We start from the raw sequence: 13,045 nt of genomic DNA, 5'->3' as shown, positions 1-13,045 counted from the left end.
TAATCTGCACTGAACCATCTTGACAGAAAAATATGTTTTGTGAGAAAAAGGGTTCCTTATTTATTAACCTTCAACATAAACAAGTGAAAGTTGGACAGTTTCAAAATAAGAACAGGAAAAGAAATGGTACAGATATCTAAATCTGAATTACACGGCAAGAGTTCCTTCAGCAGGAAAAAATCCTCATATTAATTTATAATAATGAAATGAAACATGTGAAAGAAGGAAGGGTAATGGCACTGAGCAGCTAGAAGTGCACTTTGTCAACGGAAGATGAATTCAGCTCAGAAATTTGGCAGGCACAGCAATCAGATAGCGACAGCACACTTGAGTAGGCAAACCTGGAAAGAGTTTTAAGACAAGATTAGATCAGTTAGAATTTCTAAGACAGAATATTATGTTTGACACAGCACTGAACTAGGAAATACAGAAGCCTTTGCTGGCTTGTTTTAAGCTGAATTATCATTACTTAAACACACCTATTTTATTAACAGCATTGATGATCACATAGCAGCACTCTCAGCATATCTCTGGATGTAGCCTGCCAAGAGACATTAACAAGGTAGGACACTGGCAGGAATTTAAATGCTTTCTTCCCACCCCCATTTTCCTAACTAATGTGGAGATCAATGCAAATTATTAACTCTTCATAGTAAGAGTCCCACCACAATAAGATAAAATGCTAAGTTGTTTCTTCTGTATCCTGCAGCATACCATTTTCCCTGAATACAATCATCAGAAAGAACTGGAGAAAAAAATTGCACTTGCATTCCGAACATAAAACACCTGTCTTCTTTGGGACAGACAAAGCCAGAAAAAGTCATATTGTGTAAGTGAATAGTTATGTAGAACCCAAAAGAAACAGTTGTTTTCTGATGCAGTATTTTGAGGAAGCTGTGGTAAGTACCATTTTAAATATGTTTACTTATAAATTGAGAAAAAGTTGCTCCCTGAGAACTGATCGTGACTGATCGTGTTCCGGGATGGATGAAGGCTGGGAATAGGGAACTTCAGGAAGACCACCCATTCTGCATGTGTAATCGCTACTCCAGGGTGAAGTGCTTAGCTAGACCCTATCAACAGGATGGGCACAAGAGGGATGTTTCATTTGGGCTTCACCAACTAACACGCCCTCAAATTTCTACTTCCAGATGGTTTGGTAAGCAGCCTCTGCATAACTGACTTGCATCAAAAATGCCTGGAAGTCCACACCAGCAGCACTAAGCGACATGCATTATGTTAAAGGTAAACAAGGAATCCAAATTCCTCTTATTTCAAATGAGTTTGCTGTGTTTTCCCCACTGCTGGGCACTATGTCTCCAAAAACCAGTGGAGTATTTAACTTTTCAAGCTGCCTAAAAAGCTAGAGTGGTAATTTAATCACAAGCCATGACTTCTGCCACTTCCCAATTTAAACCTAACTACAAGAAAGAATGGTATTTAGGAGAATTAGGTGCACAGCAGACCAGCCATTCTGCTAGAAAGGGCATGAGACATCCAAAGGAGATGAGATTTGTGTGTGCTTTAAGAGTCAGCTCTACTAATATCTTACTGGACTTCTGTGAGTGAAGGACTACAAAAGCCAATTGATGCAGAAGTGAGATGGTACCTTGTAAAACATGGGAACTTCAGAAGACTAGTTACTGCTAAATAGGCAAGGTAGAAGCAGTAGCAAGATAGTAGGATTAGGAGTCAAGAACTCCCTTCTGGTCAAGCTTACTTGACAAAAAAAACCAAAAAGCAAACAAAAAAAACCCCACCCAACCACAAACACCCCACAATGGATAAGGACAGTTCAGAAAATGCAGAAATTGCTTCCACCAAACCAGTAAGAGCCAATTATCAGACTGTAAACTGGTTGGGTCTGGTACTGTTACTTTTTTCAGTATTTGTTAGCTAGTCCAAAAAGGACCCAGACAGCAACCTGTACTCAGGAATACCACTAGTCCATCTGTAAGCAAAGGAAACTTAATTTTAAGAAGAGACCAGCAGGACAGAATCCATGGAAAATCCACAAGGTCATGAAACTCTGGAATCTTCCTTTAACTCTAAAAAGGATATTTTGGTAGTGTTTCTCTCTGTAAGAAACAAAAAGTAGAAAAGCTTTTGGAAACCTGTATCCAGACACATGGCATTATTTACATCATGATCTCCCCAAGGCAGTGGTGGCCCAGGCAGTTCTGTCATGGTTGAGAAACACCTGGTACGTTTCTAAGGGTTTAGGTCATTTAGAAGAAAAAGGATACCCCAAATACAGTTAAACTGCTTTTAGTGGTTTACAGGAAAATAAATCTTTCTGTATGCTGGACTGTTTTCTCATTTTGAGAGAAAGCAGACTGGTTTAGAAAGTCTCTATCATGAGTCAGAATTCAAGAACTAGAGGGTTATTTACACCTAAAGAACTAATTTCTGTATTGCCTTGGCAATACCAAACCGCAATATCCATGCTCGCTTGTTCTGACAACGCTGCTGCTTCTTTTTTCTCCCAGAGGAGAAACTGAAGTTGTGTATTCCTGCTTGTTCCATTCCAAAGGAGTTTCAGTGAAAGCCAAAACCTGAGCCTATAGACTTTCTGGAGCTATTTTTGTGCTGTAGTATCAGTGCAGCAGCTAGAATGTCCTGGATACGTAAAACAAATGAGCTTGTTTTGGTTGCATTAAGGCAGCAACAGGGCATTGCATCAGTGTGAAGGTATATAATACGTGACTGATTTAAAGCATGTGCCTTTAATCGAGCAATGCTATTTCAGTACACATGCAGGTTTCTGTTGCAATTCAAGTTGTTTTGGCACCAGAATTATAAAGGTACAATGGAGATCTACAGATGTGAAAACCCAACACACAAATGAGTACAAGAACTTATTTCAAATGAGCATTTAAACCTGTCTTAGACTAATATCCAATATTGATGAGCACTTCACAGAACACATTTTTAGTTGATAACTGCTTGTATTTACAGCAACCCACATTCTTTTAATGTACTTCTGTAGGCACACAGGAAAAAAAAAAAACTTAAAAAAATAATCAGTCTGTTATGTATTTTACTGAGCCAAGCCATTGACATGCAATTCACAAGTAAGTTCCAACTCTTTACAAAAAAGTTTAAATAGATATTTGACAGCTTTCCCCTTCTTCACCCTTCAAAGTGCTAACCCTCAGCTGGGACCTGTGATTTGCCACCCGTTCAGCAGGTTTGCTCATTACATGCACTAGATGTAATGCACAGGCAAAGGAAGAGATTCACTCACCCATAGCAAACAGGGCATTCGCATCACATCCTGAACAGGCTTCCAGAACAAATCTGGGAACAGCGAAGGATGCTGCTACTTAGAGGTGTGAAGGACTGGAGTGCTAAGCTTCATCTAAACGTATGTTTAACTACTGCTGTCACCAAATATAGCCTCCTTGCAAATACATCCAGCAAGAGTTAGTGAAATTGTTAGTCCAACCTTCAGATAACGTTTATGGTTTCCAAACTATTTAACACATATGCTACACTTTGCTTCCCATTAACACTTCCAAACTGCATACTGCCCATGTCTTCTCACCCTTGCTTCAGTCCACGTGTTAACAAGCTTGGAGCAACCAGAGCCTGCAATAAGTATAACAAGGACTTTTACCTGCAGTACGGTCCTGCACCAAAAAAAGCATCTAAAATGTGGTTCCATGATCAGAGACATTGAGTGTCCTCACTTCCTGCAGGTTCTTCTTGTCCCCTATGGGGAATAGGGATGCAACGAATGACTCGTGCAAGAGAGGTTCAGCAGCATTTGGCCAGTGAGATCCCAACCAGAGGCTAAGTATCCTGCATTAAAGACATTATTTTGATGTACGTAGCTTTTACTCACACCAGAGATGAAGCAAATGCACCTGAAAACACTCTGAAGGCATTAATAAGTCCAGCATATGACATACACAATGCTTTGCCAAGAAATACTTTGTGCAGTACATCCGAAGCATGTGAACTAGCAATTTTTACTTAAATCATCTACCTTTTCACCAACCAGCCATTATCCTGCAATTGCCAATGCTCTACAGTAGGCTCAGGCACTCAAGCAGCAGCATGTTGCCAAAAAAAAAACCCAAACCAAACAACCTGGTAGGAGAAAATGGCATTTGCCAGCTGCAGGTACTACCTGCTGTTTTGTAGGTACTCTTACAGAAAGACTGTGTTTACCCCTACAGACAAGAAATCACAGGAGATGATAGTTCCGTGGCAGAGAAATAAAGCAACGAAGTAAATGGCACAAAAGATCCTTCTCCTGAATCCAGAGTACCCTTGATTACAGCGTGAGAGCAGAAATTGAGCTCCATGACTGAATTTTTAAATACAACGGTAACAAGCTTCCAACCCCAAGCTACTATACTCTGCTGCCAGTGCTATCTCAGGCCCTGAGAGTGCTCTTAAAGAGGGAGAAGGTGAAAAATGCCTTCCTACATAATATGTTGTTTGAACTAAGAATTATTTATAGTTGCTACATTTATTATAAATTATTTTAAACTGTAAGTTGTGATGAACTATAAAGTGTTTATATTTTCATTTTATGAAAAAATATTTTAGTTATTTATAGAAGCATCGGTAATGGTAGATTAAATATATATGTTCTAAGGGTAAACTTTCCCTATTAAAGATGTACAAAGATAACATGCAATCTATAGCACTGTATGATACATTTTCACATTTTAGTCTCTAATCTTCCCCCTAGGCAGCACTTGTTCTTGCTGACAAGTACTGAAGCACTCTCCACTACCATTTGTAAAGTGCCTTTTCTTTCATGTTTGAGAATGTGGGAAAACCACATGATAGATCATACAGAAATTCCCCTAACCCCCTCCCTTCCACCTAATCTTCAGCACAAGGATGTCTTTTTATATATATAGATATATCTATAAAAATCCTTCAGCACATCTGAGTTTCTACAGAAGTAAAGAATCATTTATTCAGAGCTGTGCCCATGTCCTCCCACAAACGGCTTTCAAGCAGGGCTTTGAATTTTTCCTTTTAAATCATGTTCGCTAAGGAGGGGGGGAGATCAGGAAAAAAAGAAAGGGACATTGAGGAAAGGATGAAGGGAGGAGCTGTTAAAGTGATCTAATACGCAAACATAGCAGCAAGGATCCTTATCCCCACCAGTATTTCTACTTTATGAAGTACAATTTTCAAATGCTTTACATTAGGCCCTAAGAGGTCAACTGGATGTAGGACAGCTCCTGCAAACCGATAGCACGTATTAATCACTCGTGCACTTATTACCTGCAGAGCCTGCAGTGCCCCTGCATCTCTCAGTAGTGTTAAGTCTCAGGATGACAGGCTACATATGTCATTTTAAATATTTAAGGTAGCCTAAGAAACTCCAGCCCTATTCAGCATTTAATTTACTTCAAAGCTGGAAAACAGAACAAAAATGCTTTATGTAGTTTGCACTGCCCCATCTTTTGTCCATCTCTCATTTGCACAAACCTAACCGGAGCATGCCAGGAGAGAAAGCTACTACCTGTCTAACAGCTGTGAGATCAGCCCAGGGTCAGCAGAAGGCAGCAAATGCAAAATTCATGTTCCAGCTGAACCTTAAATAAACCACATTAGACATCCTGCATATTGTACTGCACACAGATCAAGACAGTAAAATATCAAGTTACATACGATGCTATAGGTGTTTTCCATCAACTGTACAAGCAGTGCAATGAGCACTTGTGCTGCTTTTGGATGTGCCACTCTTCCGCTGATATTGGTAATTCAGTATGAAACACTGAATTAGATCCTTTTCACTTTTCACACTGGAAACACAATCACAATGTGACGGAAAAGCTTCCCCTCTGTCCCCCCTTAAAAAACCCCAAGCCTGCACTTCTTTTGCTCCCTAAGTAGCAGAACATTTCTCTTTCTTCAAATCTTAGACTTCAGCCAGACAACATATAGGCAGTCGATTAAGCTCTAACTAAAAACTTCAGAGTGCAAACAAAGTGTTTCATTCAACAGCCAGAAACCAGGTTACTGACTTCAGCTTTTTCATTCTTCCTTGTACGGCACCTGCTTCATGGAACGGGTCACTTCATAGCCTTTCCGTTCTGATTTTGGGTAATTGAGCCTCATCACTCTTGCCATGCTCCCATGCCAAGCGGTGCCAGGCACCAGCCTTCCACCAGCAGGACCAGCAGCCGTGGCATGGATGCTTCCCCAGCGAGTGGATCCGATGTGCCCCACATGCTTGCTCCTGACACGCAGATTCACCAGCCCTGCCAAGTTGCCATACAAATGCCAAAGGCTTAGCATCACTGTGAGCAAACAGAGCCTGTAGGTTTTCAATAAACAAAGCAAGCAGATGCCTCTGAAAGCCCACCGTACACATGCATGCCTCGCACTGCCCTGGCATCCACCAAAGGTCAGTGTCTTTCTGCATGCTGAAATTCAGCATCCCAAACTGGCAAGACATCCCTGAGGCCTGCCTCATCCATCTGCTTACTTTATTTTTACTACAATTATGATGACTACAGCTGCCTAAACAAACAGCTTTTAAAACCAGAATTAGGAAGATTTAGAAAGGCTCAATTTTATAATGTGACTTTTGCAAAAGAAATGAGACTCCTACTGAGCATCCAGCTGGAAGAAAAATAAAAGCCACAACTTCAGCTGAAACACCTGAACGTGGGAAAGAATGAAGTTGAACCAATGGTTCCTGCCTTTAAGCTGCCGCTAGGTGCTACACGCTCAAGAGATGCCACAGGCAGACTGCCACCCCCCAGCCAGGATGTAGCAGGGAAGAACTCCCCCATAGAAATGCCCTTCTCTTCCCAAGACAGGGCTGCCACCAGCTCTGGGATGGGAAAGCTCACAGCCACACACCCAGCTGTACCTCTTCTCAGGTAACACCCCATATGAAGGAAAACCAAGCCCTTCCTGCATTTTCTTTCAGAGCAGTACTTGGGAAAGCCATGCTGCATGGCTGCCAATGCAGTGGGATGTGGCTTCTCTGCAGCAGAGGAGGACATACTGCACCAGCCACACTCGAAAAGTCATTCCAAATCTAGTGAGAAAGGATTAGGAGGATCATGAAGCACCTACTGGCCAGTTCAGCATACTTTCCTGTAGCAGGCATAAGCAATTTGGGGAAAAAAATTAAGGACTAAGAGGAAAAAAAATCGTGAAGTATTTGCACCAAAGGAGTCTGAATTTCAAGGCAGTGAAGCACAGGTAGCAAATTGGAAACAACCACCTGAAAATGTAACTGACTTTTATACACAGCCTTTATCTACAAGACATGGTGAAAGCACTTTTTACATCAAACCCTCTAAGTATCACAGTCCTTTTTTGCTTATAAAACAGCAAAGGAGCAGTTGTATTCATTTCTCAAACACAGTCATCTGGTCAGAAGTTTTTCAGATATTGATTTTCTTTCTTTCATTCAGGAGCTGTGTATCCAGACCAGCTATGGCCAACTTGACCTTTCTTTGTACCTGCAAGAAGACTTGCAGGAATTGGCAAGACTTAACTATAAGGCAAATCTTCATTTCTGGCTTCAACTGTATTATAATTAGTGACTCACAAATTATATTATTCAACATTCACACGAAAAATAATAGCTATCATATTATCTGCTGCAATCAGAGTGGATCCCTGCTTTTTAGAGTTTATTCAAACAGGCAACTAATAATATTTTCCATTTATCAAAATTCTCCAAAGGACAATGAATGTGCCACTTATTATACTTAACATTCAAAGGAGGACGTTGTTGCTTTCAACACTGAAATCCCAAGTAGAGAAATTAAAACAAATCACTTCATCTAGAAACCAAACAAACAATTACATGGAAGAACAACGCCAAAAAGGAAACTGAACAGCTGCGTTTGTCAGCCCTTATTAATAGTAAAAATAACACCTTATTTCATTTTCTAAGAGTTACTTGTTACCACCTGAAAAACAAAACAAAGTCTATTAGTTTACAAATGGAAAGTGTCATACTATCAAAAAGATATTCCAGTAGAAAAATACTTGGGACTGAATTATGAGGCACTCTCAGCACAAGATTCACAGATCCTAATGATTTCAAGGAGGCAGCAGGTGCCCAGCCCTCAGGAAACTGAGCCACTAAAGGCTACTTTTATTACAAAGCCCTGATAAAAATCACGCAGGCTCTTGTGGACATCATGAGAGATTTAGAGAAGTTGTAAAAGCCATACTAAGCTTTTCTTATGATTCTTTTTTTTTAAAAAAAAAAGCCATAGTAAGACCTAACTGTTAACGTCAGCTCTGATTTAATATTACTTTTGTAAAAACACATTCAGCACCATATTTCAGGGTTGTGTTACAAAACAGCAGGATCTACCTGAAGTCTACAGCTACCTCCCTTAGATGGCAATGAAACCCCAGAAAGGTGCTGCGTGCAGGCACGCACCATCACAGCTTGTATCCAATAGCTATAACACACTGCAAATTCACACTTCCAGATGCGATTCTTTGTATGCTCTAATACAAGGGGTAGGCACCAAATGCTATTAACTGCTCAGTCACGAGATGCTTGTTTAACCCCCCCGTGCAAGCTGCGCATAGCCCTACTGTATTAGTCCAATTGTGAGCAACAAATCTGACTACTTAATATGCAAATTCCCTTGGTCAGTCTTCCATAGAAGCACCGTGAAAGCAGTTATTGTAACTTCAAATTAGACATGTGATATGCAGCACTGCACAGCACTCCGAAGAAAATATTTAAGAAACCATCGTCCAGTTATCAAAAGCAGAGGTTGAGCACAATATTTGGCTTTCTAGAAGTTAATGAAGCTCTAGCACTGCATCAAATACTGCAGGGGGAATTTTTATTTTTAATAATCCTCTATTTTAGGATGTCAGTCAAATGTGCAGCCCTATTTCCACTTGTCCCTATTATCACTGCTGGGTGATAGGGGCAGCAGTAAAGACGACAAATTTCAAACAGAATCACCGTCTTTTATAACAAGGAAGAGCGATAAGAACTCCAGCAGGCAGGCGAACATCATGTCAAGGAGAGCACAGCAGCAATCAGACAGCTGCAGCCCAAAGGTTTAATCTGTAATGACTTGTCATGCTCGTACTTCTAGACACTGGGTTTCCTGCCCTTTCGTTATTCCACATGAATAACTGTCTCGCTGAACTTTACCAAGTAAAACGAAGTAATATGCAACTTCTAATAGTGTTAAGAGTTTGCCAGAAGAAAAGGAATTGGTTCCTATTTCTCCTTTTCCTTCCCACTGCTCCCCTCCAAAGAAAGAAAACAAATTTAAGAGCCCTCCAAAAAGGGCTTCCCTGTGGGGATGGCAAGTTGGCAATGGAAGTTCTCCTGTTTGTACTAAATGGAACGTACCTGATAAGCTTACTAAACCTTGCTTACAGGCACAAGTGCAGAGTCTTCCAGCAGTTAACTCCAGACCCAACGCTCTTCTGAACACACAATGGAACAAGTCACATAACCTCTATGCGGCCAGAGACTAGCTATTTCTCCCCTAGTCTCACCGTCTTGCAGAAACTCAGTTACCTTTGACAAGATACAGCAAGAAGAAATGTGGTGCTCAGCTCCCAAAAGCTAAATGGATGGGGGGGCAAAAACCACCGTGTCTATAAATCATTAATCATAATTTATTCTTCTTTGTACCTCCTTTAAAGAGTCACCAATAAATCCATCTCAGCATCCAGGATGCCCACCCACCACAATACAGCTCTGCTGGACTACAACGCACCAAGCACCGAGACAGATACTTTTTCCTAAATATGACAAGCAATATTCCATTGAAATGAAAACTTGCTAAGAAGAGCAGTGATAATGAAACAGCTGGTATCAATCTGCAAAGACCATTTCATTTCCAGCAGGATGGGCAAAGCAGTATCTGTTTAATTCTTGTTAAGGAACAGACTCCTCCTGCTTCAGTGAATGCAAACAGAAACATGCAATAAGCTGGTACACACATAGAAAGAGGTAATTTTTGATTAACTCAGTCTTACACATGGAGACACAGTAGTTCTCTGGATACATGCAGCATCTTGACCTTGAAAAATAACAATAGTAAAAGACAAAGGACGTGCATGTGGTCAAGGCACGCAGTCAGCTTTGCCAAGCAGCAGAGAAGTAACGGGAAGTGCCAGTGATTGACAAAAGGACCAAGAAGAATATAGGGATGTGACAAATCCTCATCTCAATTCCAGTGATACAACTGAGCAAGATTTTGCCAGCTCCACACAGCACTGCAATAGACTGAGACCAGTATGAATTAGACTTGAGATCCAGCTCCCACTTTTATGCAGCATCAAGCTGTCTAATCAACCCCTTGACCACTCATAATTCTCCAAGAAACTTTGCCATTCTGGGGAAAATACAAAGCCTCCCCAAAGAAAGTCCGTCACTGGCAACACTCTGGTTAGAGCTGAGATGTTTCTGTTTCAAAATAACCTTCCTAAGATTTATAAAAGGATCTGACCCTGCTCATTGGCAGCAATCTGAATGCGAATACACCAGACTAGGTCACAGCCCAGGAGCTGGAGGAAGTGAGCCTTATATGGGAAACAGGAACGTCACCTTTCTGCACAGATCTAGCCCCCAAATGGTGTTTGCTTGTGCTTCAGCTGGTTTGCTTTCTGATACCTCAACACATAATCTCCCTCAAAAGAGCAAGTCAGATTTCATACTTGGCATGGGCATGTTTACAGAATTTGTAAAGCTAAGAATTAGTGCAGGCTGGACTTTGACATCTCAGGAGTTAGATTTATAAAAGACATTCTGAGGTTCTTTCAGCTTAACTGACACCCACTTTTCTTATTATTGAGAGGCAGGAACAGATAGGTAACATAACAAAACAGGCTACTGCACACTGTAGCTGATTGTTTAAGATAGTCCTAAGAAGCTCATAATTCAGCTGAAATTTCATCACTTTTCACTTCAGTGAGACAACCTTAAGGAACATTATCCTTAGAGCATGAATCAACATGAGCAAGCTGACATGCATTTCACATCTCTTACATCTTGAAAAACCCAGCTGCTGTTCTAATGCATCAAGCACAATAGGTTTTTTAACCCCAAAGCAGCAGTGTGTCACGCCATGTAAACACCACACAGAAACATGCTCCCTAAGTCCATCTGGGACAGCAATCTGTAGACAACTTGGACAGAAAGTACTCACCTCATGCTGCTACTAGGCATGTAATAAGACTATTTTACAACATCAGCCAAATTCTGTTAATTTTTCCCCCTCCTATTTCATTCATTCAACATCACAGGCAAGATAAGAGTGAAGAAATTAAACCAAGGCTATTTCTGTTACATGATCTCACCTCATAACACCTAGCTGCTGAAGCAGGTCTCAGAACAAATGTCACCATAGCTTTTAATGCTATTTTTTCATCAAGACTTTTTGGGTACGTAATGATACCTGCCTTTTTTTTTTCTTTGACTTTTATTATGCTCTGGTCCTTTCTGCACTGACAGGCTTGCATTTTTAACTGGTTGGTAAGTCTGCTTAGTACCGATGCATTTTAGATAACTCAGCTCTTTTGTTTTTTTAATAGAGGAGAAGAACAAGGAAGACTCATACTACACAAAGCCATAAAATTCCTTTTAACAACAATGATGTGATTAAATCCTACACAGTTCTTAGCAGCTGGACTTTCTGGTATTTCTACAAACTAGGTATCTGGCATTAATCAGCAAGTAGCTGCTTCAGATATAATTTTAAGTGCTGCATTTTTTTACATTAAGGAACAACAGCAAAGTCACTGATACAACAGAATACCCATCAGTTGGGGGATCCAAAATAAACCCAAATTGATAAATAATATTCCATAAGGCACAAGCAGAAACATAGACCTAGGTCAGCAATTTTCAACCTGAAACCTGTGGACCCTGCCTGCGCAAGAACTACTTATAAGTCAAGTGCCCTGATGGTAAGCTGACTTTAAATGACTATATAGCATACACAGCTCAGCTGGAGAACATCAGGGGTCCGCAAACCTAAGGAGGTTGAAAAAACAATCATTCAGACATTTAGGTAGAGGAAAAAAGAAGGGTAAAGGCTGCTTAGACTGCAGCGTTTCCACATACACTGTGCTCACTAAGTAGGTGCACACTTGCACACGAGTGATAACGTGCTGCTCCAGCATCCGAAGTCGCTGGAAATTGATTATTTAGCATGGGTGATTTAAGTTGGAGGAAAGCATTCGTCTTTCTTGGAGAGAATAAAAAGAAAAAACCCACACCCGCAGCAGTGCCAGGATCTAAGTTACCCGAAGAAGCATTTCCCGCACACCACAGGCAGCTGGGCCCAAGGAAAACAAAAGTTCGGGAGCCCCGGGCAGGCCCTTTCCCCAGCCTGTCTGTATCTCACCAGCCAACGGCCCCCGGGCCGCGGCGGTCCGGCGGAGGGGCCGCGCCGCGAAGACACCAGCCGCGGGGCCGGGGGGCTCTGCCGGCCCAGGGCGGTCCGCCCAGGCACCCCGCCGAGCTCCCGGGGGCCGTAAGCCGGCCGGGGGTGCCCAGCGCGCCCCCCGCCCCAGGAAAGTTGCGGCCCGGGCGGCCGCGCCGGGGCCAGGCGCGGGGCGGGGGGAAACCGGACGCGGCGCCCCGAGGCTGGCGAGGGTAGAGCGGCTCCCCCGGCCCGGCCCCAGCCCCGCCGCAGGCCCCGGCCCGCAGCACCCGCCCCGGGGTCCCCCTGCGCCGCCCACCCAGCCCCGCGTCCCGGCGCTCACCTCCGGTGCCGTCCGAGTTCTCGTTGAGGCTGCCCGAGGAGTCGTGGTGGGAGCCCACACACCCGCCCATGGGGCCCGCCCGGCCCGCAGACCCGCCGCCGAGCCGCCCCCCCACCCCCCTCCCCCTGTGGCCGAGCTCCGCCGCCGGCCGGGCAGGCGCGATGGAGACGGAGACGCCTCCTCGGTTTAGCAACACCGCCCCCGAGGCGCGGCCACCTCGCGCCGCCCGGCTCCTCCTCCGGCCCGGCCCGGCCCGGCCCCGGGCTTGCTGCGGGCCCCGCCCGGGCCGGCCGCGGGCTTGCTCCAGGCCCGGCCGCGGCCGCGGGCGGTGTCGGGCCGCCGC

General features: G+C 43.1%; 1 protein-coding gene across 1 annotated transcript in view; it reads right to left on the bottom strand.

Moving 5' to 3' along the window:
• Positions 1–12,845, bottom strand: part of UBTD2 (ubiquitin domain containing 2) — a 55,185-nt gene extending 42,340 nt beyond the window's left edge. The window contains exon 1 of the mRNA XM_075102413.1: positions 12,703–12,845. Within this exon, the coding sequence (XP_074958514.1) occupies positions 12,703–12,772 (70 nt within the window). The 5' untranslated portion in view covers positions 12,773–12,845. The remainder of the gene's footprint in view (positions 1–12,702) is intronic.
• Between the last annotated feature and the right edge of the window lie 200 nt (positions 12,846–13,045).

Source organism: Phalacrocorax aristotelis, chromosome 8, assembly GCF_949628215.1.
Source record: "Phalacrocorax aristotelis chromosome 8, bGulAri2.1, whole genome shotgun sequence".
NCBI classification, from domain to species: domain Eukaryota; kingdom Metazoa; phylum Chordata; class Aves; order Suliformes; family Phalacrocoracidae; genus Phalacrocorax; species Phalacrocorax aristotelis.
The sequence above is the reverse complement of the archived record's forward strand: the minus strand, read 5'-3'. Positions and strand labels throughout refer to the sequence as shown.